At 42.4% G+C, this 20,000-nt stretch overlaps 4 protein-coding genes across 6 annotated transcripts in view; 2 read left to right on the top strand and 2 right to left on the bottom strand.

Annotated features, from left to right (window-relative positions):
- Positions 1–796, top strand: part of LOC130571672 (lysyl oxidase homolog 4) — an 11,419-nt gene extending 10,623 nt beyond the window's left edge. Inside the window, exon 14 of the mRNA XM_057362793.1 lies at positions 1–796. This exon is cut by the window's left edge and continues 273 nt beyond it. The gene's annotated coding sequence lies outside the window, so the exon portion shown is untranslated.
- Positions 1–20,000, top strand: part of LOC130571126 (uncharacterized) — a 155,984-nt gene that overhangs the window by 113,932 nt on the left and 22,052 nt on the right. The window lies entirely within an intron of this gene.
- On the bottom strand, positions 914–12,923 carry zgc:158270 (uncharacterized protein LOC791213 homolog). 2 transcript variants are annotated; one of them, XM_057361891.1, is made up of 14 exons: positions 12,790–12,923; positions 8,762–9,036; positions 7,079–7,213; positions 6,644–6,748; positions 6,513–6,563; positions 6,376–6,432; positions 5,533–5,625; positions 5,313–5,451; positions 5,117–5,244; positions 4,986–5,042; positions 4,797–4,868; positions 4,284–4,715; positions 2,109–2,123; positions 914–2,019 (listed from the first exon to the last, which is right to left on the bottom strand). In XM_057361891.1, the coding sequence occupies exons 1-14, from the start codon at positions 12,860–12,862 to the stop codon at positions 1,909–1,911; spliced, it is 1,743 nt and encodes a 580-aa protein (XP_057217874.1). In that variant the 5' UTR covers positions 12,863–12,923; the 3' UTR covers positions 914–1,908. The 2 variants fall into 2 exon arrangements, with proteins under 2 accessions (XP_057217874.1, XP_057217875.1); XM_057361892.1 differs by lacking the exon at positions 2,109–2,123.
- Positions 14,518–20,000, bottom strand: part of LOC130571125 (heterogeneous nuclear ribonucleoprotein L-like) — a 27,829-nt gene continuing 22,346 nt past the window's right edge. Inside the window, exons 4-13 of one of the 2 annotated variants that reach the window (XM_057361894.1) lie at positions 19,755–19,840; positions 19,577–19,673; positions 19,374–19,446; positions 19,141–19,212; positions 18,710–18,924; positions 18,415–18,536; positions 16,523–16,724; positions 16,380–16,437; positions 16,204–16,302; positions 14,518–16,126 (exon numbers count right to left, since the gene is read on the bottom strand). In XM_057361894.1, the coding sequence (XP_057217877.1) occupies positions 16,071–16,126; positions 16,204–16,302; positions 16,380–16,437; positions 16,523–16,724; positions 18,415–18,536; positions 18,710–18,924; positions 19,141–19,212; positions 19,374–19,446; positions 19,577–19,673; positions 19,755–19,840 (1,080 nt within the window). In that variant the 3' untranslated portion in view covers positions 14,518–16,070. Of the gene's footprint in view, positions 16,127–16,203; positions 16,303–16,379; positions 16,438–16,522; positions 16,725–18,414; positions 18,537–18,709; positions 18,925–19,140; positions 19,213–19,373; positions 19,447–19,576; positions 19,841–20,000 lie in introns of both variants that reach the window. The other variant, XM_057361893.1, reaches the window with a different exon arrangement.

Here is a 20,000-nt window from a genome sequence, read left to right as displayed (position 1 = left end):
TTTTTCATGATCGTCAAGACACATTTCTCAATCTTTCCGTCTTCACACAGACAGTTGTGGGTACAGCAGAGCTGTAGGTTTCACATTGAGAAAGCAGGTCTGCGCAGCGATCGGCACACACGTGTCGTGTATGAGCTGTTATCTCACCAGAACCCACGGACTCTCTCACACACAATTCTCTTATTCAGTTTCTGTCAGGTTGTGAAGTTGAGAAGACTTCATTTTAAAGATGATTCTCCGTTGAGCTGCTGTGTGAAGAGTTTGACAAACATGATCACAATATTGCGGAATGTGTTCTGATGATTATTAACAAAAACACTGTAAATCAGCATCATGACAAACTCTGTGAATCATTTCATCATTTGTTACCTGTTTAACAGAAACACTAAACCCACGCTCTGTTGGAGTTGAATTTCATTTAGAAATATCACCCGTCTTTCTTGTGCTTATATCAGATTCGTCTTCAGATTTAGAGTTTGTTGTGAACTGGGCTTTTACATCTTGTCTTTTACATGATGATGTACACCAGTGAAGTTTTTTATATTTGTATTTGACTTCAGAAGCGAGAATGAGACATTCAGCCTTTAACTCTCATTCATTTTTGCTGATGTTTTCATTTATTAATGTCATGTTATGTTTTATCATCCGCTGTGCCGTCATATTCAGATTACGCAGAAGAAAATCTGGTTTGTCTGTAATGTGTGACATTCAAACTGACCTCAATATCTTTAATATTTTATCAAATCAAAATTCTAACTGTCTATGAATAGATGGCGCTTTAATACTTGAAAAATAAACATTTTCACATGTCTGGGAAATCTTCATTTTGACGTGTACGTGAGGGAAAAAATGCAATATGACACCAAAACTTTAATAAACACCGAACATCAGGCAGGATTGAATCAATGTCCATTAGAAAGTCTGTCGCTCTTTTTATTACTCACAAAAACAGAGATGATAAAAAAGGACAAACGGCACATCAAAACAACAGAAAATCATGAAAAAAAGAAGAGAAAGACCAATGAATAGATTCATTTCAGGCCCTGCATGAGAATCATTTATTTGTTTCAGTAGAGATGTTTTCAAGTTACACACGGCTGCAGATCAACGTGTGTCAATGATCACACGAGACACAGATATTATTATTTCCATATTTCAACATCGCCAGTCTTTCTGCATACGTGGGGTTGGGCAAAAACTCCAGTGATGAAAACAAAGTGATTCTTTAAGTTGAAAATAGCTGAAGATGATGAGAAAAACCTTGATCACAAATCTACAGATGTTGAGTTACATCAAATAAACATGTTACAGTACATTGACATGAACAGCCCTGTTTCATAAACATCATTACATTAACGCTGCTGTGAATCATGAACAAAGAAAAAAAATCATATCTAGAGATTCCTTTGAATCAAATTGAAAAATAAATTAAAGGAATAACAAAACGACATTATGAACATTCTGATGCTTGACAAAGTTGGAATGTTTACATGACAAGAACACAAAAATCTGTGTGCGCGCATGTCCTCAACACAAAAGCATTGTTTCAAACAAACATCTGTGGCCTACATGAAACATTTGTTCTTCCGGCTACAAAAAAAGTATAGAAAATGTTTCATTATACACGTCTATCTGATACACATGCCTTATTAGTGAGGAGTTTCAAAATCCAGACTGTACAGGACACATCAGCTGTGTGGAGGGAACGATGAAGTTCAGCGTCTGATCTCCAGCTGTAATACTGTCAAATGTATAAAAGTGTTGATGACGTGACGTCTGTGTAAACCGACACACACTTTCATCAAGTCCAGAACGTTCACCACCTCAGACAGCAGACAGATGAGATGAAGGGTCAGGAGAGAGCCAGCTCTGAGGTGACGGCAGTCCTAACACAGACCGTATTATGGGCTAGTTTCTCTTCTTGAGGTTGTTGTTTGATGAAAGTCTCTGTCTCTGGGATGGCATCAGGGCGCCCAGCGTCACTTTACTCCTGGCAACTTCAAAAAGTTTGGAAAACACCTGAAAAGAGGAGCGAGTGTTAGTATCTCTCTCTCACACAGGTGAATGATGTGCAGTAAGGCCACTAGAGGGCAGACATGACATCTCACCTTCCTGGGCGTCCTCTGTTTGAGCATGAAGTGAGAAAAGATGGAGACATTACAGAGAGACAAAAAGCCTTGCACGAGGTCTCATCACTTACAATATTAACTGAAATCAAATCACAGTGACATCATGCACTCAAGATTGTAACACTGTGGGTCCATTTTAACGATGTAAGCACATGGGCTAAAGCGCATGGCGCAGGTGCACTCAGGGCTGTCCCAATCCACTTTTGCTAGTTAAATGATGGGAAAAATGGCCGGCGCGCCCAGCATGGTCTATACGGCTTGTCCCTATTTTCTTAATGAGTAATGGGTGCGTTTTGGGCAAAACGTGCGGTAAACCAATCAGAGTCTCATCTCCCGTTCCCTTTAAAGGTCCAGTCAGTGAAATCTAGTGGCAAGGATACGAACTGTTCCCGTTCCAAACACTACGATGGCTGACAGAACATGGTGAATTATATACAAGTGTATGTAGATAGAAATAGCTCTTTCTAAGGTCATAAAAACTTTAAAAATGTATTGATGCACCTCTGAAGACATAGTTCTGTATATTATATTGCATTACTGTCAATAGATCCTCCACACTGGACCTTTAAGAGCCAGCTGCACTCACGCCGTGGCGGATTTGCCATTTACACAGCGGAATTTGCAAGAGCAAAGACTGAACGCTTCTCCAGAGAGGAAATACAGTATATCTGCTCGTGCGCGAGGTTAATACCATCTACAGGACAAGCCGGATTTTTTATCCTATGTACACAATAATAATCTTTTACATTGTAATCCTAATATTTGGCATGTTAGTGCGCTGCTGCGCGTCTATAGGCACATATAAGTAACGCGCTCTTTAAATAACCCCCAATAAATATTGCGCCGTTGGTTTCAGTCGGTCAGTGGCGCAGTGTTTCTCAGTTGCCTTAATATAGCAACGCGCCAACAATGCGCCTCGTTTTCAGACCAGCACACCCATGGGCGCACAAATGCATTTGCTATTTAAAGAACGTGCTGCATGACGTGAAAATGAGAACTGCATCGGACTGAAACTAGCAAAAAACACCTATCATGCACTGGGTGTATGATAGGGCCCTGTATGTTAAGTCACTTTTATCAGCAATAAACAAGGTTATTATCATTCACTTAAACTATTAAAATATTTCTGTTGACTGAAATAAAAAAAATAAAAAAAGGCCTAAATATCATTTGAAAACCTTACAACAATAAACTGAAACATAACGTTGAGGTACCAAACCTATAAACAACTAAAACTGACATATTTATGGAAATATATTTCAGTAAAAAAAGTGTAATATTAAAAGCTATAAAAATGTCACAAAACTAAACTAAAATGAACATGAAAAATATGAATTAATAAAACCAATGAGCGTGTCTGCGATCTAAACGCTTCACTATGTGATTAAATGTGTATATATCAGAAGACTGGACTGCTGAGAAGATCATTGGTGCTCTCCTGCCCGCCCTCCAACAACTGTACACATCCAGACTGAGGAAAACCTCTTCACAACGCTGCCGTCTGGTCGGCGCTACAGACACAAGATCAGCTTCTTCCCTCAGGCCATCTACCTCTTGAACAGTTCAATGTTTGTTACCCACCGTGCAATTAATAACTCTGTGCAATAATAATTAAGTGCAATATTAATGATATCCTCCAGATAATACACTATCTATTTTTATACAACTTTTTCTGTCAATTATATTTCATTCATTCTGCTGTATATAGCACATACCTTGTACTACAATAGTCTATTCTTATTTTTTACTTGTACATATTTACACACACACATAGCTTTACTCTCTATATCTTTATCTTATGTTTATTGTATTGTATTTGTTAATTGTTTATACCCATAGGCCCTTATTTAAATCATTGTGTACTGTATTCTATTGTGTTATGGTCTCTGTGTACTGTTGTTGCTGTTTCTGTGTTCTGGATGCTCCGGTCACCAAAACAAATTCCTTGTATGTGCAAACACATACTGATTCTGATATATGAAGGTCTGTACAACACAAAACACAACATTCTAGACACAAAAACAAAAGGATCCTGAACGCCAGAATGAAAGAAAACAGAAGATGAGAAATGAATGAATGAGGCCGAGAGCAGAACTGCAGATCACACGTGGAGAGAAACGGAGGAATGAGCGTTTGTGAAGTTGAGATACACACCTGCTCCCACAGAGTTTCTGCCACGCGGTCGATGAAGCTGCCCACCTCTCTGAACTCGCCCGAGTATTTGACGTAAGCCCAGGTGCAGAGCGACACCAGCACCACGCCCATCATCAGATTACACAACGCCGCCACAGAGTTTATACCCACGAAGCCCGTCACCAGAGAGATGACGTACATGGCAAACATCAGGGCGAAGAGCGCGGCGGGCGTGCGTGCCGCAAAGAAAATGTTCTTTCCGTCGTTGTGTTTGACGAAACTGGCGTACACCTGGTCGATCTCCTGCTCCAGCTGCTCCTGATAGCGCCGACAGAAGTCTTCGCCGCCCATCTTCTTGACGGCACGGAACTGACGGACGCTGCTCTGCTTCAGCTCGCTGTGACTGCGCTCCAGGTCAGCGGGGGCGATGTAGGGTTTGTCTCCTCCGCACACCTGCGCACAAGAGACAAACACGTGATCACGGGTCCTGCGGACAGAGCAGAGATTTCAGTGTGAAGACGTCACGTGCTTCACCTGCTCCATGCTCCTGCTGTAAGTGTCTTTAGCTCCCGCTACCGCTGCCAGATTATTGGCTTCAGCCGTCGCCTGACAAACACAAAGATGACATGAGAGATGGAGCTAAAGCGCTCCTTACAGGCGGACAGCCTGAGGTCACAGATGGAAGGAATATTCTTAACATGTTGAGCGTCAGCACATGCATACCTGCAGCATTGATTTGGGGTGTGGCAGCTCTTCTCCCTGATAGATCTTCATGTAAGCCTGATAGAGAGAACACACGTCTGATCATCGTCGTCGTCAGGTATGGATGATGAATCTGTATGTGTGCATCTTACTTTAAAATACTGGAGGAGATCTCGACACGTGACTGTAGAACCTCCGATCTCTTTCTCCACCAGATTCTCTGGAGACAACAGCAGTGGAACCAAATTCACCAGCTCCCGCTTGAACTCATCATCGATATCTACACACCGGAGTAAATGTAAAAACAAAAACGGACAAAACACGATTTATTGAGGGGGCGTGTCTTACCTCGTAACCGCCCATCAAAGTGTGGGTTGGTGGCGACTCTGAGGCCGGGGTGAGGCAGCAGAAAGCAGCTGATGTTGGAGAAACAGGAGTGAATGTGCTTCCTGACGTTCTGCAGCTCTTCGTGTTGATTCGGTTTCACCTGAGATTCAAGATTCACAACATCAACACACATGTGATTGAGTGACACACACATAAGTACCTCATGTGTCGCGTGACCCACCTGCAGTCTCTTCTCCAGGAACTGATTCCCTCCGCTCAGACCGTAAGCGTGTTCGTAAGGGTAACTCCAGTCTCGTATGAGAAACATCAGCGACTGCGCACGCACACGTGTGTTAAACAGAAACACATACACACAGACATCACATCACTGCGTAACATATCTCACACACACACACGTTAAAGTGACAGTCTTTTCAACATCAAGATACTTATTGGCATGATTGTGTGTTCTTACAACGTTGCCAAAGCGTTAAACATCCAAAAACTAAAGACGTACAATAAGTACAAACATTTAAGTGAAATTAAAATGAGGTGCTAAGTGAAGGATATAAAATGTACATTTTAAGCAGAAACATGAGAATGGAATAAAAGTAAAACAGTGTTTCTGTGCATTGATTATAAGAGATTAAAGTCCCTGTGAACCGGAAGTTGCGATCGTTTTTACTTCCGTATTTTGAAGCGTTTCCGAGTGAAATGGAATTTTGAATAAGGAAAAAATCGTAGGCGTGGCTTGTGTTTTCACTACGATTTGATTGGATGTATAAAAACAGCCGTTGCTTTTTGAACTGGAACTGGCAGCAGACTGACAGTTGAAGGGGAGGAGTTAACGGATGCTCCGCCCAAGCCGTCTAACATACCTCATTTGAGATGGATAGTCACTAGAGGACAGAAGTGCATTTTCAGATTTTATCACGTGAATTATAAAAAAAGAGAATGACCCACATTGGTAAGCTATTTACAATAAATGCTGCAATATTTCATGAAAAAATAGGAATTGTCATTTTTAATTTCACTGGGACTTTAAGGCAGTAGTTTGTTTCTGAGGGTGTGCAGCTGACAGTACCTGGAATGGTTTCAGGTAGATCTCCTCCATGGCGAGTCTGCCGTACTCCGTGAAGAGCTTCAACAGAAAACTGAGCAATAAATCACTGATGTTCTGTAATGTCACACTGTCACTTCAGTGCTGAATCCTCATCTCACCTGAAGATGCTGCAGGTCGTCTTCTTGAACGTTCTGGGAAAGATTATAAACCTGTGAAGCAAGATAGACAGAATGTTTTGCACATGTTCTGTCATGTTTCTCATGTGATGAAGATGTGATGCGTGTTGTACCTGCACAGAGCTGGTCATAGTGCTGAGAGCAAAGAGTGTAGCACAGTCTTTAATGGTGGACTGACTGTCAAACGCTCCCTGTGTGTCCAATAGCAGCACAGCCACCTGCACACACACAGATGAACACATTCACACCAAGAGCACTCCGGGAATATAATTCTCATCATCCATCAATGCGAGCGCTGCTTTATGTCGTCTGTTAGCCTTTATCATATGACATTTCTAAGAAAGGAATTATGATTTGCAGGAATTAAGTCACAATAAACACACAGTAAAAACACAACAGGACACGAGTATTTTACACGTCACATGGTTTCAAAGTGGCCAAAACAAAGGTGTAATTATTTCTGTTTGATGATTTCTTCTGTTGCTTTTCAGAACCGTTCTTGTGTGTCATTCATACAGAAAGCTGTCATGTGTTCAGCTCATTCTCACCTTACTGCCATCAGGTTTCTCCACCACAAACACTTCACTCCAGGCCTGAATACCCGTGGTCTCTCGCTCACAGCCGCCCCGCCAGGTGAAGCCCTTCAGAGGATCATCATTCCCCCCCAACCACGAGTCTGAGCTCTGTTGTCACAAACATCATAAAGAATGAGGTCTCACGTCACACAGATTTCCGTGAAAAAATGGATGTTTTTAAATTGAACACGGAATAAAACCAACGGAGTCATCCAGTCGAACAGCTGTGTAAAGTTCATCCAAAAATATCAGTCCAAACTCATTTATTCTCCCTCATGTCTTTGTAAATCTGTATATTTCAGTGGTCTTGTGGGGTTCAATGTTGTTCTTCAAAATATCTTTTGTGTTCTGCTGAAGAAAGACGCTCACGCAGGTTTGATGAAAGAATCCTCATTTTGATGGGAAATATGACTTTACCAACACAACACTGACTGTATGTACAGCACGGGGATGTTCCAGTGTAGAATCACCAGGGTTTTTCCAGCAGAGAAATTGGAGGCGGCCGCCTCCGTCAAATGTCGTGCCGCCTCAGGCTCTCGCCAAAATTATCTTGTGAGTCTTCACAAGAAATGCTGCGTGCATTTAACAGACTGTCATTTGTAACTGCAGTTGCGTGATTACGCCACAGTGGGGGCGCTGTTTCGTTATCAGCACACTGAGGCGCTAAAAAGAGTTGCAGAACAAGAGCCAGACTGTGTTTCACGGCTGTTTGTTTTGCATCCAAGTACGTTTAATTTCTTGAAATGTCTTAAATTAACATGACGTACATCATTGTAATGTCTTTAGCTGTGCAGTTGGATCGTTGAATCAGCGTATACTGTACACAGAGAGTTCGCCAGTATGAACGCACATTGCGTTCAGAACGACTCGCACACGAATGACTCATTTGAACCGATTCATTTAAACTATTGAACTTTTCAGTCACTAGCGAATGTAAGAGATCCTTGAATCATTTAAAGTGAACCACAGAGAATGAAAGATGTGAATGAGCTTTGCTCATTTAGAAAGACTGGTTAATTCAGTTGGCTATTGTGGGCTGAAAAGTTTGATTAAAAAAACATTTCTGTTTGGTTGAATAAAAGTAATATTTTATATAACTTAATAATTGTCATTTTTATCTAATTTTATTAGAACTTTTAATATGTCAAACTCGAAGTCACTTTGGTTAAGCCACTTAAAGGTACGGTAGGCCTACGTGTGTGTGTAAAAGATCAGGATGGCACCACCTCCGCCTCATTTTGAGCCAGAAAAAACCCTGATCACTGCAGGTCGGTGTGACACCCACCCCAAACACCCCATGACAAAACCACACAAAACTCTCAACAGCAAAACAAAAGACTTTGTTGAACACACAAAACAGAGTTTCAACAAAATCACATCAAGCCCAAAGCTGCTTAAAGCTGATCCAAAGACTCACAACTCCACCTGTCTTATGAGCACATGTTTGTACATGTAAATGTTTCATTACAAACATTTCACACTGCGGACCGCTGTTGTCTCGGAGCCTTTGACTCAGTTTAAAGAGATTCAACCTCACACTGTCAGTACACAAGAACAAGAAACACCTGTCCTCCTGAGACCTGAAATGAGGTCACAGCGAGCCTGAGGAAGATCATGTGATGATGAGGACAGTACATTCAGGTGTTCTGTTCTGACCTGGTTGTACATGTATCTGAGCATGAAGTCCAGCAGGAAGGATTTGCCCTTACGGAAGGCACCGGCCACAGACACCACCACCACACTGAGATCACGCACGTGCTCCTGCATGAGGATCCTCTCCAGAACATCTTCAGCCAGTGAAAACTCGTGATTGTCCTCATGCGCGATGACGATCTGGACCGGACCAGGCACCTTCACCTCCTCCAGCAGAGGTTCATCATCTAGCTCATCGGAGTCCATCTTACGCCGAACATCCTCCACCCCAGACACGCCTGCAAACACACACACACACAAACACACAATGACACCACAACCATAGTTTCTGAAAATAACACACAAAACAGATCAAGTAGAACAGTGGGTCCTGATGCTCACAGGACTCTGTGAGAGAAACACTACAACACGACGTCAGAGTATTTCAGGCACTAGAGGCAACAGACGTCATTGTAATTCACACTCGTGTGTCAAACATGATCAGCTCAAGAAACGATAACCAAACACAACACAATCAAGACAACACTTGAATCATGAAGTTTTCTGTGAGAATATTATCATAACTCATGTAAAGAGACAATCGCAAGACTAGTCCCAGACTAAAATGAAAGTTTGAGCTGTCTAAACTGAAAATAACTTGCCCTGACATATCTTTAAATATGTTTTGTCTCAAGATGCTCAAAATGTTTTTTATCTAAGGCTATTTAATAAAAGCGACTTCAATATCCTAATTTAACTAAGGCGTAGTCCTGGCTTAAGCCAAGCCTTGTCTATTTATGAAACCGGGCCGATGAATGTCATAAAGACAGTGACCCACAAACAAGAAACAATGCCCTGAAGAGGCTAACATTACATTCAGCACTCCAAACACACACACATGCACAGATCTCTTTCATATTTCTCATAGACATCAATGAGTCCCAGATATTTCTCCTGAGAATAAAACACACAAAATCTCACAAACCTCTCCATCAGAGTTTAGTCACAAACTGAGCTCATGTATTTGAACAACTGCTTCACTCATTTCCTTCTGAAACATCGGAGACATGTATAGTTTAAGGAGTACATAACATGAGATCATGAAAATTACATGTCATGCAGTGTGTAATGTTGCCGTGTTTGAAAGTAAGCAGTCTGCCAAGTTGTAAATCTGAAGGTGAATGAATAACAAAGTTATTGGCTTGGAAAAAAGGGAGTCGACTCTGAATCACGCACGAGTCGCCACTAGTCCGATTCGCGAACCGCCGCAGATTTACGTCACTACATATAGTCCCCGCCTACGTTTTGCTAGGACTGCCCGCGAAAACTGCACTCTTCTCACCCAAACACTGTAGCTCGTGAGCCTCATTCACGGTAGACCAATCACAGCAGACTAGACCATCTGACCAATCACAGCAGACGAGACCATCTGACCAATCACATCAGACTAGGCTAGAGGAAGGAATCATTTGAGAGTCAGTCAAGAAGTAAGAATCAGAATCAGAATCAGAATCAGAAAGAGCTTTATTGCCAAGTGTGTTTGCACATACAAGGAATTTGTTTTGGTGACCGGAGCATCCAGAACACAGAAACAGCAACAACAGTACACAGAGACCATAACACAATAGAATACAGTACACAATGATTTAAATAAGGGCCTATGGGTATAAACAATTAAGAAATACAATACAATAAACATAAGATAAAGATATAGAGAGTAAAGCTATGTGTGTGTGTAAATATGTACAAGTAAAAAATAAGAATAGACTATTGTAGTACAAGGTATGTGCTATATACAGCAGAATGAATGAAATATAATTGACAGAAAAAGTTGTATAAAAATAGATAGTGTATTATCTGGAGGATATCATTAATATTGCACAGAGTTATTAATTGCACGGTGTGTAAAGACATTGAACTGTTCAAGAGGTAGATGTCCTGAGGGAAGAAGCTGTTTTTGTGTCTGGTTGTTTTGGTGCTCAGTGCTCTGCAGCATTGTGAAGAGATGATGGCTTGGATGTGAGAGGTCCAGGGTGATTTTCTGAGCCCTTTTCCTCACTCTGGATGTATAGAGTTCTTGGAGGGTGGGCAGGGGAGCACCAATGATCTTCTCAGCAGTCCGAACCGTCCTCTGTAGTCTTCTGATGTCTGAGCCAAACCAGACAGTGATGGATGTGCAGAGGACAGACTCTATGACAGCTGAGTAAAACTGTTTTAATAGAGTTTGTGGTAGGTTGAACTTCTTCAGGTGATGTAAGAAGTACAACCTTCACTGGGCTTTTTTAGCAATGGAGCCAATGTGATTGTCCCACTTCAGGTTCTGAGAGATGGTGGTGCCCAGGAACCTGAATGACTGTTCATGATGGTGAGAGGGGGGAGTGCAGGGGGGTTTCTCCTGAAGTCCACAATCATCTCCACTGTTTTAAGCGTGTTCAGCTCCAAGTTGTTATGACTGCACCAGACAGCCAGCTGCTCAGCCTCCTGTCTGTACGCAGACTCATCACCATCCTGGATGAGGCCAATGAGTGTGGTGTCGTCTGCGAACTTCAGAAGTCTGACAGAAGGGTCCTGGGCAGTGCAGTCATTGGTGTACAGGGAGAAGAGCAGTGGGGAGAGAACGCACCCCTGGGGGGCGCCAGTGCTGATTGTGCGGGTGCTGGATGTGAGTTTCCCCATTCTCACTAACTGCTGCCTGTCTGTCAGAAAGCTGGTGATCCACTGACAGATAGAGCCAGGAACAGATAGCTGGGTTAACTTTGTCTGGAGCAGTGGTGGGATGATGGTGTTGAAAGCGGAGCTGAAGTCCACAAACAGGATCCTCACATAGGTCCCTGGTCTATCCAGATGTTTCATTACAAAATGCAGCCCCATGTTAACTGCATCCTCAACGGACCTGTTTGCTCTGTAGGCAAACTGCAGGGGGTCCAGTAAGGGTTCTGTGATGTCCTTCAGATAAGCCAGTACCAGTCTCTCGAATGACTTCATGACCACAGATGTGAGAGCGACGGGTCTGTAGTCATTCAGTCCTGTGATTTTGGGTTTCTTTGGGATGGGGATTATGGTAATAATAACTGCCTATTACTATGAAATAATAGTGTTTTACACCTTCTATGCACATAAACTTGTTGTTGGACACTCCATAAACCAAAGTAGGACCTTAAAAATCCCTAGTTATGTACTCAACAACACAAATGAGAACTCCATCTCCAGAATCTCCAGCGCTATGAAGGAGAAATAATACTCTCCTCTGAATAAATGTTGATTTTATATGATATAAAGCACATCCAAACACACGTGATGTTGATTCCTTCTCTAGAACAGCACGTCACTATCAAGAGTAATAACATCACAACAGCATCAAACTGTAAATACACTTACAGTACCAGACACCTTGAAAAACAAAATACCATTTCACAATTTCATGTGTCATTATTGAACTTACATTGAAGATTTTAAAAAAATTGGTTTAATATATTTATTTTATTTGTAAACACACACCAGGTAAACAACTCGTAAATGTGGCAGGGAACGAAAATACACGTGAATACTCTATAAATAATATACAACCTTGCACATAAAGATCAGAATGACATTCTAACGTTAACGTTACATAGAATAATGACAACACACGAGTCTTATTTACATAAATCACAAACTTACATTCTATCCAGATTTACTGTATGAGCCAACAATATTACACACAAATAAAGCACTCTCTATAAATCTATAACGTTAACCATTTCAATTTCTATTCACCTGTCAGACGCTTGATGTCACCTGACAGGATTTACGGTCTGGTTTTATTGACTTGATTCTGATATTTATTGCCACACATCGGTCAGTAATGCAGACTATAAGACAAACTCATTCAACGATAGATATTTACATATTTAATAATTAACGTTATATTATTATTTATTTTACTGCAGCGCAAGAGCTGGCCTGCCTGCACGCGCCTCCCGCCAACCGACTAGCACGCGCCGCCGCGACCGTTAAACGCGCACAAACGCGCTGTGTCGCGCTTCGTTTATCCACCTCGATGTGTAATTTACCTTCGGTGTATTCGGTACCGGCGCAATTCTGTCCCGTGTGGTTTCGATGCTTTAACCTGCTCGTCTCCGCCATCTTGACCCCCGTTCAAAATAATCGCACGCGCGTGACGTCACGGGCGCCGCTACGCTCGCTCGCTCACTCACTCACTGCTTTATCGCGAACGCGCACTTCCCGCAGTAACGCGCGCTCGTGAGTGTTTTTCACCACATCAACGGTCTATCAAAGTACACGAGACAGTGACATTTTATTTGTATTGTTGAATTGTTAGTGAAACATGTTAATACAAACGACCACTGAAGGGAACAACGCCACCACAGTGTTATTATTATTTGTAAAAATGCAGAATGTGCGTCTCGTTCAGATTCAGAGAAGTAAACATGTGAAGTTATGTTCATGTGAAGTGAAGTTAAGTTACGTGTGCTGTCAGTATGAGGAAACATCACAGATGATCTTCTGATATGAAGTCTTAAATACATATCATCATCATCACTGAGTATTACATTCAAGATTTTTAACGTGAAACTTTTTTCCAGAAACATTTTGATACAAGACAAGCCTTTTCTTCGTGCTTTTCTTTATTCATCATGAATTTGATACTGAATTGTAGGAGCTCGTGACTGATGCAGTGAAGGTGGTTATGGGCTTTCACCATCATTTGTGAGTCGCTCACGCAATCAAAACCAAGAGTTTTTCTTTGAAAAAGGAACACAAAAAGACGTTTTTGTCATGAAGTGTCACCTTTGACCTGTAATGCTGAAGTCAGCACTAATCCCAGTGTAACATAAAACAATGAGAGCTGACACACACATACTGATCATGTGTGCCCTGAATATATCTCTATGAATGCACTTTGAATAAAAGCGCACGTGACTGTGAGAGATAAAGGCAGAGACACCTGCTGACAGCTTCTGTTCATCCAGATGGACCTGCGGTGACCGCCGACAGTCCAGAACATTCTCTCGTCATCTCATATTCATATGATGAGTATTCTTACCCTCAAAATCTACAGTTGATTTTTCATTACGACTGTATTTACAACAGGGTGTGCGTTTAAATAAAAGCATGTTGAACATCTCCAGCAGGTTCTTTCTCGCCCCTTACAGTCCATCAAACACGTCGTCACTTGAAATATTAGAAATAAACACATAATAACACGCTGTCACTTCACTCAACACTTGCTGTCTAAGACAGGGTTTAAAAAAAACATTTTTGTCAGCGGAACCGCTTTGGCCTAAATCATTTACTTGAGGAATTCCCCCTGAGAGGTGCTCCACTTTCAATCAGTAGCGCATTTATTTATATCTGTTTTGAGATTTTGATTAGGGTTATAGTTATTTCTAAACATTTCTTTGCCATTTTTTGTTCAAAGTAATGGAAACAAACAACTTTGTGCACTTTATGTCTGCCTCACAAACTCCTTGCAATTCCCTCACGAACCCCAGTAAACCTGATCCAAGAAATAAATGCACATCTTTTAAATGTCATGACATTAATGTGCATAAAACTCATACATTGATCTTCTCGGTTGTATAAAAGATGAAGGCACTTATCAAAGTTTGATTTCGTTGATATCATTGTGATTTATTCAGCTGGAATCAGAGCGAATGTGAAGTGACCTTCTGTCTAAATAAAACACGATGTCACTTTTGTGATTTACAGCTGGATTTCATGATCATTGAATATTGATTCAGTGTAGTAATGGGTTGATAAAGAGAAGCAGACGTCTGTAGACCTGCAGATGATTTAATGACGTGTGTCGACGTGTCAGTTACACACATGAACAAATAAACAAGTCCATCTGATATACAGCAGAAGAGTCACAGAACTGCAGTAAATATTGCATCCTCTATTGAAACTCCAGCGGTTTAGCTTTATCCAGATCAGTTTTTGATCATTCTTCCTTGTCTGAGATTCCTTTTCTGCACTCATCAACTGTAAACACATCTGTGTCATTGACCATGTGAACTCTATAAACAAGAAGATTTTGGTTCTACTGAATCTGAAAATGTCATTTCTCATTTGAAAATGGAGTTAAAGATGCAAAACCTGGTCTGTGTGTGTGCGTGTGTACAGGTTTAGCTATATTTGTGAGGGCCAAATGTCAATCTCAGTACCACAGTGAAATACGTGTGAACCCACTTGTGAGGACATTTGACTGGTTCTCACTACATAAGAAGGCTCATCATTCGCTCAAATGCCGTTTTCTTTAAATCTAATGTCTTGCACATGTTTGTGGGATTATTAGGGTTAGGGGATAGAACATAACATAAACCTGATATAAAATCAATGGAAGTCTATGTAATATCCCCACTAGTATAGCAATACAAACATGTGTGTGTGTGTATATGTGTGTGTGTGTGTCTGTGCGTGTGTCGAATCGATGATTCGTGATTGTGTTTCTGATTGTCTCTATTGTTACTCAACTGCGTGTGATTACAATCATAATTATCATTTAAAGGGACAGTGCACCTAAAAATAAAAAATCTGTCATCATTTACTCACGCTCATGTAACTTCAGACCTGTATAAATGACCTTTGTTATGATGAACACAAAGAAAGATATTTGGAAGAATGTTAGCAATTTTCAGTTCCGGGACATCATTCAGTGCCATAGTAGGAAGAGTTAAATGGTAGTCAAAGGTGCCCGAGAACTCTTTGTTTTCCTAAATTTTTCAAAATGTCTCATTACGTGTTCAACAGAACAAAAAATACAATATTTTTCCTACTACGGTAGTGGATGATGTCCCAGAACTGAAAATGGCTAACATTCTTCCAAATATCTTTCTCTGTGTTTAACAGAACAAATAAATGTATACGGGTTTGAAACAACCTGAGGGTGAGTAAATGATGAGAGATTTTTCATTTTTGGATGAACTGTCCCTTTAAATAACAGCCAAGTAAATCTGACCTGTCTTATTTCATCGATCACAAAACACTTCAATCATCTCAACTACAGGTCATGTGACTAGTCAAGTGCTTTCATGAACTCAAACCAGGTGCTGTACGCATAAATATCTGAACGACACGCTATAAACATGTAGTCTCTCGCTCTCACGCGTGGATTCAGTTTCATCTCATGATGGGACTTCATTCGTTCATTTATTGTCTGTTTCTGGATGTCAGGCTGCAGAAAAAAGCGCCCGGGTCATTCATTCGTGTGACATCATGGTGTTTTCATCCAGAGGGCGCGTCTGTCAGTTTTCCGCTTTGTCGTGTGCTGAAAGAAACATGGAGGAGACCAGAGAGTCCAGGAGATGATGAAGTGATGCTGGCAGAGGTCTCAGAGATGTGAAGAGGTGGAGAAACAGAGTTTCAGCGTGTACGGGTTTGAACCGTCTGTAAAACAACAACACAACACTGATCTCAGAACAGCGTTTACACGGACACACGCACATGCGTACACGGACACTTACTGGGTATTCGGATCTGATAGTGATTGAGAACCGTCAGAACTTCCACAGCGCGAGTTTTACTGTCGAACTCCAGAAGTCCAGAGATGGTTTTTGAACTGGCTGCACATACAAACATCCGCATGATTAACACACGTGAACACACTTCGCATTCACACGCGTGTGCACACGGGACTTACGTTTGGCATCGAACACTTTGTATTTGATGAATCCTGGGACGTCGTGTTGGGTGCATAACTGAAGGAGACAGACACACAGATGTCATGAATCAATGACAGAATCAGGTGTGAGGTGTGAATATGAAGAGGTGTTTGCTCCTCACCCGCTGAAGATCGTCCTCGCTGACACACGGAGGGACGTTATAGAAATGCAGGACGCAGGACGGAGGCTGGATGATGTTTTTAGAGGCCTGACCGGCGCTGGTGAAGCGGTTGTTGCGGGTCATGGCGAAGTCCTTATAGCTGCTGGAGCCGTCCTCTAACTCAAACACCTGACTGGGTATCACAGCGTGCTGCTTCGACACACTGAGAGAGAGAGACACACAATAAATCCAACAAGTGAAAGACAGATAAAGACAAAATCTCAGAGAACATCTACAACCTGTTTATCTCTGCAGCTGAATCATTTGAAATAAATATGCGAGTCAAAATGATGAAATGACTGATAACACACGCAACACAGTGTGTCTGTGTGCGTACGTGTATGTGTGTGTGTGTACGTTTGTGTGTGTGTGTGTGTGTGTGTGCGTACGTACGTTTGTGTGTGTGTGTGTGTGTGTGTACGTTTGTTTTTTTAGATTTAGATTTAGATTCAATTTATTGTCATTGCACATGTACGAAGGTACAAGGCAACGAAATGTGACCTCTGCATTTAACCCATCCAGAGAGTAGTGAACACACGCACAGCAAGTAGTGACCACACGTACACCCGGAGCAGTGGGCAGCTATCACTGCAGCGCCCGGGGAGCAAGTAGGGGTCAGGTGCCTTGCTCAAGGGCACCTCAGTTGTTACCCGCCGGCCCTGAGAATCGAACCGGCAACCTTCTGGTCACGAGTCCCACTCTCTAACCATTAGGCCACAACTGCCCCACAACTGTTTGTGTGTGTGTGTGTGTGTGTGTGTGTGTCTGTGCGTGTGTGTCTGTGTGCGTACGTGTATGTGTGTACGTTTGTGTGTGTGTGTGTGTGTGTGTGTGTGTGGTCTGTTGTGCGTACGTGTATGTGTGGTGTGTGTAAGTTTGTGTGTGTGTGTGTCTGTGCGTGTGGGTTGTCTGTGTGGCGTACGTGTATGTTGTGTAAGTTTGTGTGTTTGTTGTGTCGTTGGTGTGATGGTGTCTGTTGTGTGTATGTGTGCGTAGTGTATGTATGTTGTGCTGTAACGTGTGTGGCGGTGTGTGTGTGTATTTCGTGTGGTGTGGTGTGTGTACTTTTGTGTGTGTGTGTGTGTTGAGTGTGTGTGCTTGTGTGTGTGTGTGACGTGTGTGTGCGTGTCGTTGTGTGTGTGTGTGGTGGTGTGTTGTGTGCGTACGTGTGTGTGTTTACTTTCGTGTGTGTGTTGTGTTGTGTACTTTTTGTGTGTGGGTGTGTGTGTGTGTGTGCTGCGTGGTGTGTTACGTTTGGTGTGTGTGTGTGTGTGCGTACGTGTATGTGTGTACTTTTGTGTGTGTGTGTGTGTGAGTGTGTGTGCGTGTGTGTGTGTGCGTGTGTGTGCGTGTCTGTATGTGTGTGTGTGTGTGTGTGTCTGTGTGCGTACGTGTGTGCTTGTATACATGGTTTACGAGGACACAAAACTGTGTAATAACATGTCTATAACAACGTAAACATGGTTTACGGGGACACTTCCTGTGTCCTCGTAAACTAAAATGCCTAAAAAACATACTAAATGATAATTTTTTTAAAAGAAAAAAAGACAAAGGTTTTATGTGATATTAGGGTTAGGGTTAGGGGTTAGAGTTAGGTAATAGAATATACAGTTTGTTCGGTATAAAAATCATTACGTCTATGGAGAGTCCTCGTAAACCACATATGCAAGTATGTGTGTGTGTGTCTGTGTGTGTGCGTGTGTGTGTGTGTGTGTGTCTGCGTGTGTCTGTATGTGTCTGTGTGTGTCTGTATGTGTGTGTGTGTGTGTGTGTGTGTACGTGTGTGTGTGTGCGTGTGTATGTGTCTGCGTGTGTCTGTATGTGTGTGTGTGTGTGTCTGTGCATTACCTTACCAGACGTTGAGTCGTTTGCTGAACACTTTGATGCTGTTGAGGTGTGTAATCGCTCTGTCAACTGCATATTCATCACCCATCTCCACCAGAGCCGTGCCAGGAACACTCTTCATAAACTTCACCTGTACACACACGCACGGCACACACACACGCACACACACACACACACACACACGCACAGCACACACACACACACGTTTGAACAGCATACTAATATCAAACTCACAGTGTTTTTAACTGTACATATCAGTCAAAAGTCAGACTGCTGTTACCGTGACGATCAGACTGCATTTACCTTCTCAATGTTGCCATAGAGACAGAAGAGATTGAAGATGTGCGCGCAGTTCATCTTGGAGGGATGGAGACCGCTCACCATGGCGACAGAGCTGGAGGCGTGGCTCATGTAGGATGAGCTCTGTGGCAGTGGATACGTCACCGCCTCATGGATGTCATGAGAGGAGCGTTTGAAGCGGTTATTACCCGGCAGAGGCAGCAGGGGGCAGTGAGACCCTACACACACACACACACACTGTTACACAACACAGCATTCTCAATTTCACACTTTACATTCTGATTGGATGAGGAGGGCTACAGTTCACCATCACACACATAGTTTTTTCTCAGAAGTGTTTCAGTGATTTTACTGCGGTTAAAGCCATTGGTTACTGGTGAGTTTGTAGGTCTCATTTGTCATGATGTAATGATGAAAAGAGTTTGATTACTGACCGTATCCATTATCAGAGTAAGAGGACGGATGCTCTCCCAGTATGGCCTGTCTCTGACGACCTTTACCACGATCTACACACACACACAGAGTCATGAGACACTTTCATCAGACACACACTGACATCTGATGATATAAACCTCACAGTCACAACACTGAAGAGCTCAAACAAACTACACGAGAAAAACTTATGACTGACAGATGAGACACAGAGAGTGTGTGTGTGTGTGTGTACCTCGTCTCAGCAGGAAGGGTTTGGTGTAATCCCAGCTGTCGTTGTCGTTTCTCATGACATTTAAGCGTGACGGCTGGAATGAGAGAGCAGAATGCCACTGCATGTGTGTTAGCTCCGGCCGTGTGTGTGCGTGTGTGTGTGTGTGTGTGTGTGTGTGTGTGTGTGCGCATGCGTGCGTGCGTGTGTGAACGCTGCACATTTACCCGAGCGTATTCGATTTTCAACGTGCAGCAGCCGGCGTAGATGTCAGCCCCGTTCAGAGCGGATTTGGCCTTCTGAGCATTCTGGATGGATTCAAATGTGACGGCAGTCAAGGAAAAGCTCAAAACACACACACACACAAATGTGTCTCCATGGAGACATGTCACACAGGAAGGATATTCCACCATGGCTTGAATGCCGTTCCTCTTGAAGATGACGATCCGCTGCACATTACCAATTGGATTACAGACCGTATACAAAACATCCTACCAGAGAGCGAGAGTGAGAGCGAGCGAGCGAGAGCGAGAGCGAGAGACAGAGAGACAGAGAGAGAGACAGAGACAGAGACAGAGAGAGAGAGAGAGAGAGAGAGAGAGAGAGAGAGAGAGAGAGAGAGAGAGAGAGAGAGACACAGAGAGAGAGAGA

This window comes from Triplophysa rosa, linkage group LG20 (genome assembly GCF_024868665.1).
Source record: "Triplophysa rosa linkage group LG20, Trosa_1v2, whole genome shotgun sequence".
NCBI classification, from domain to species: domain Eukaryota; kingdom Metazoa; phylum Chordata; class Actinopteri; order Cypriniformes; family Nemacheilidae; genus Triplophysa; species Triplophysa rosa.
Note: the sequence above shows the minus strand (reverse complement) of the source record. Positions and strands in the feature narration are given on the sequence as shown.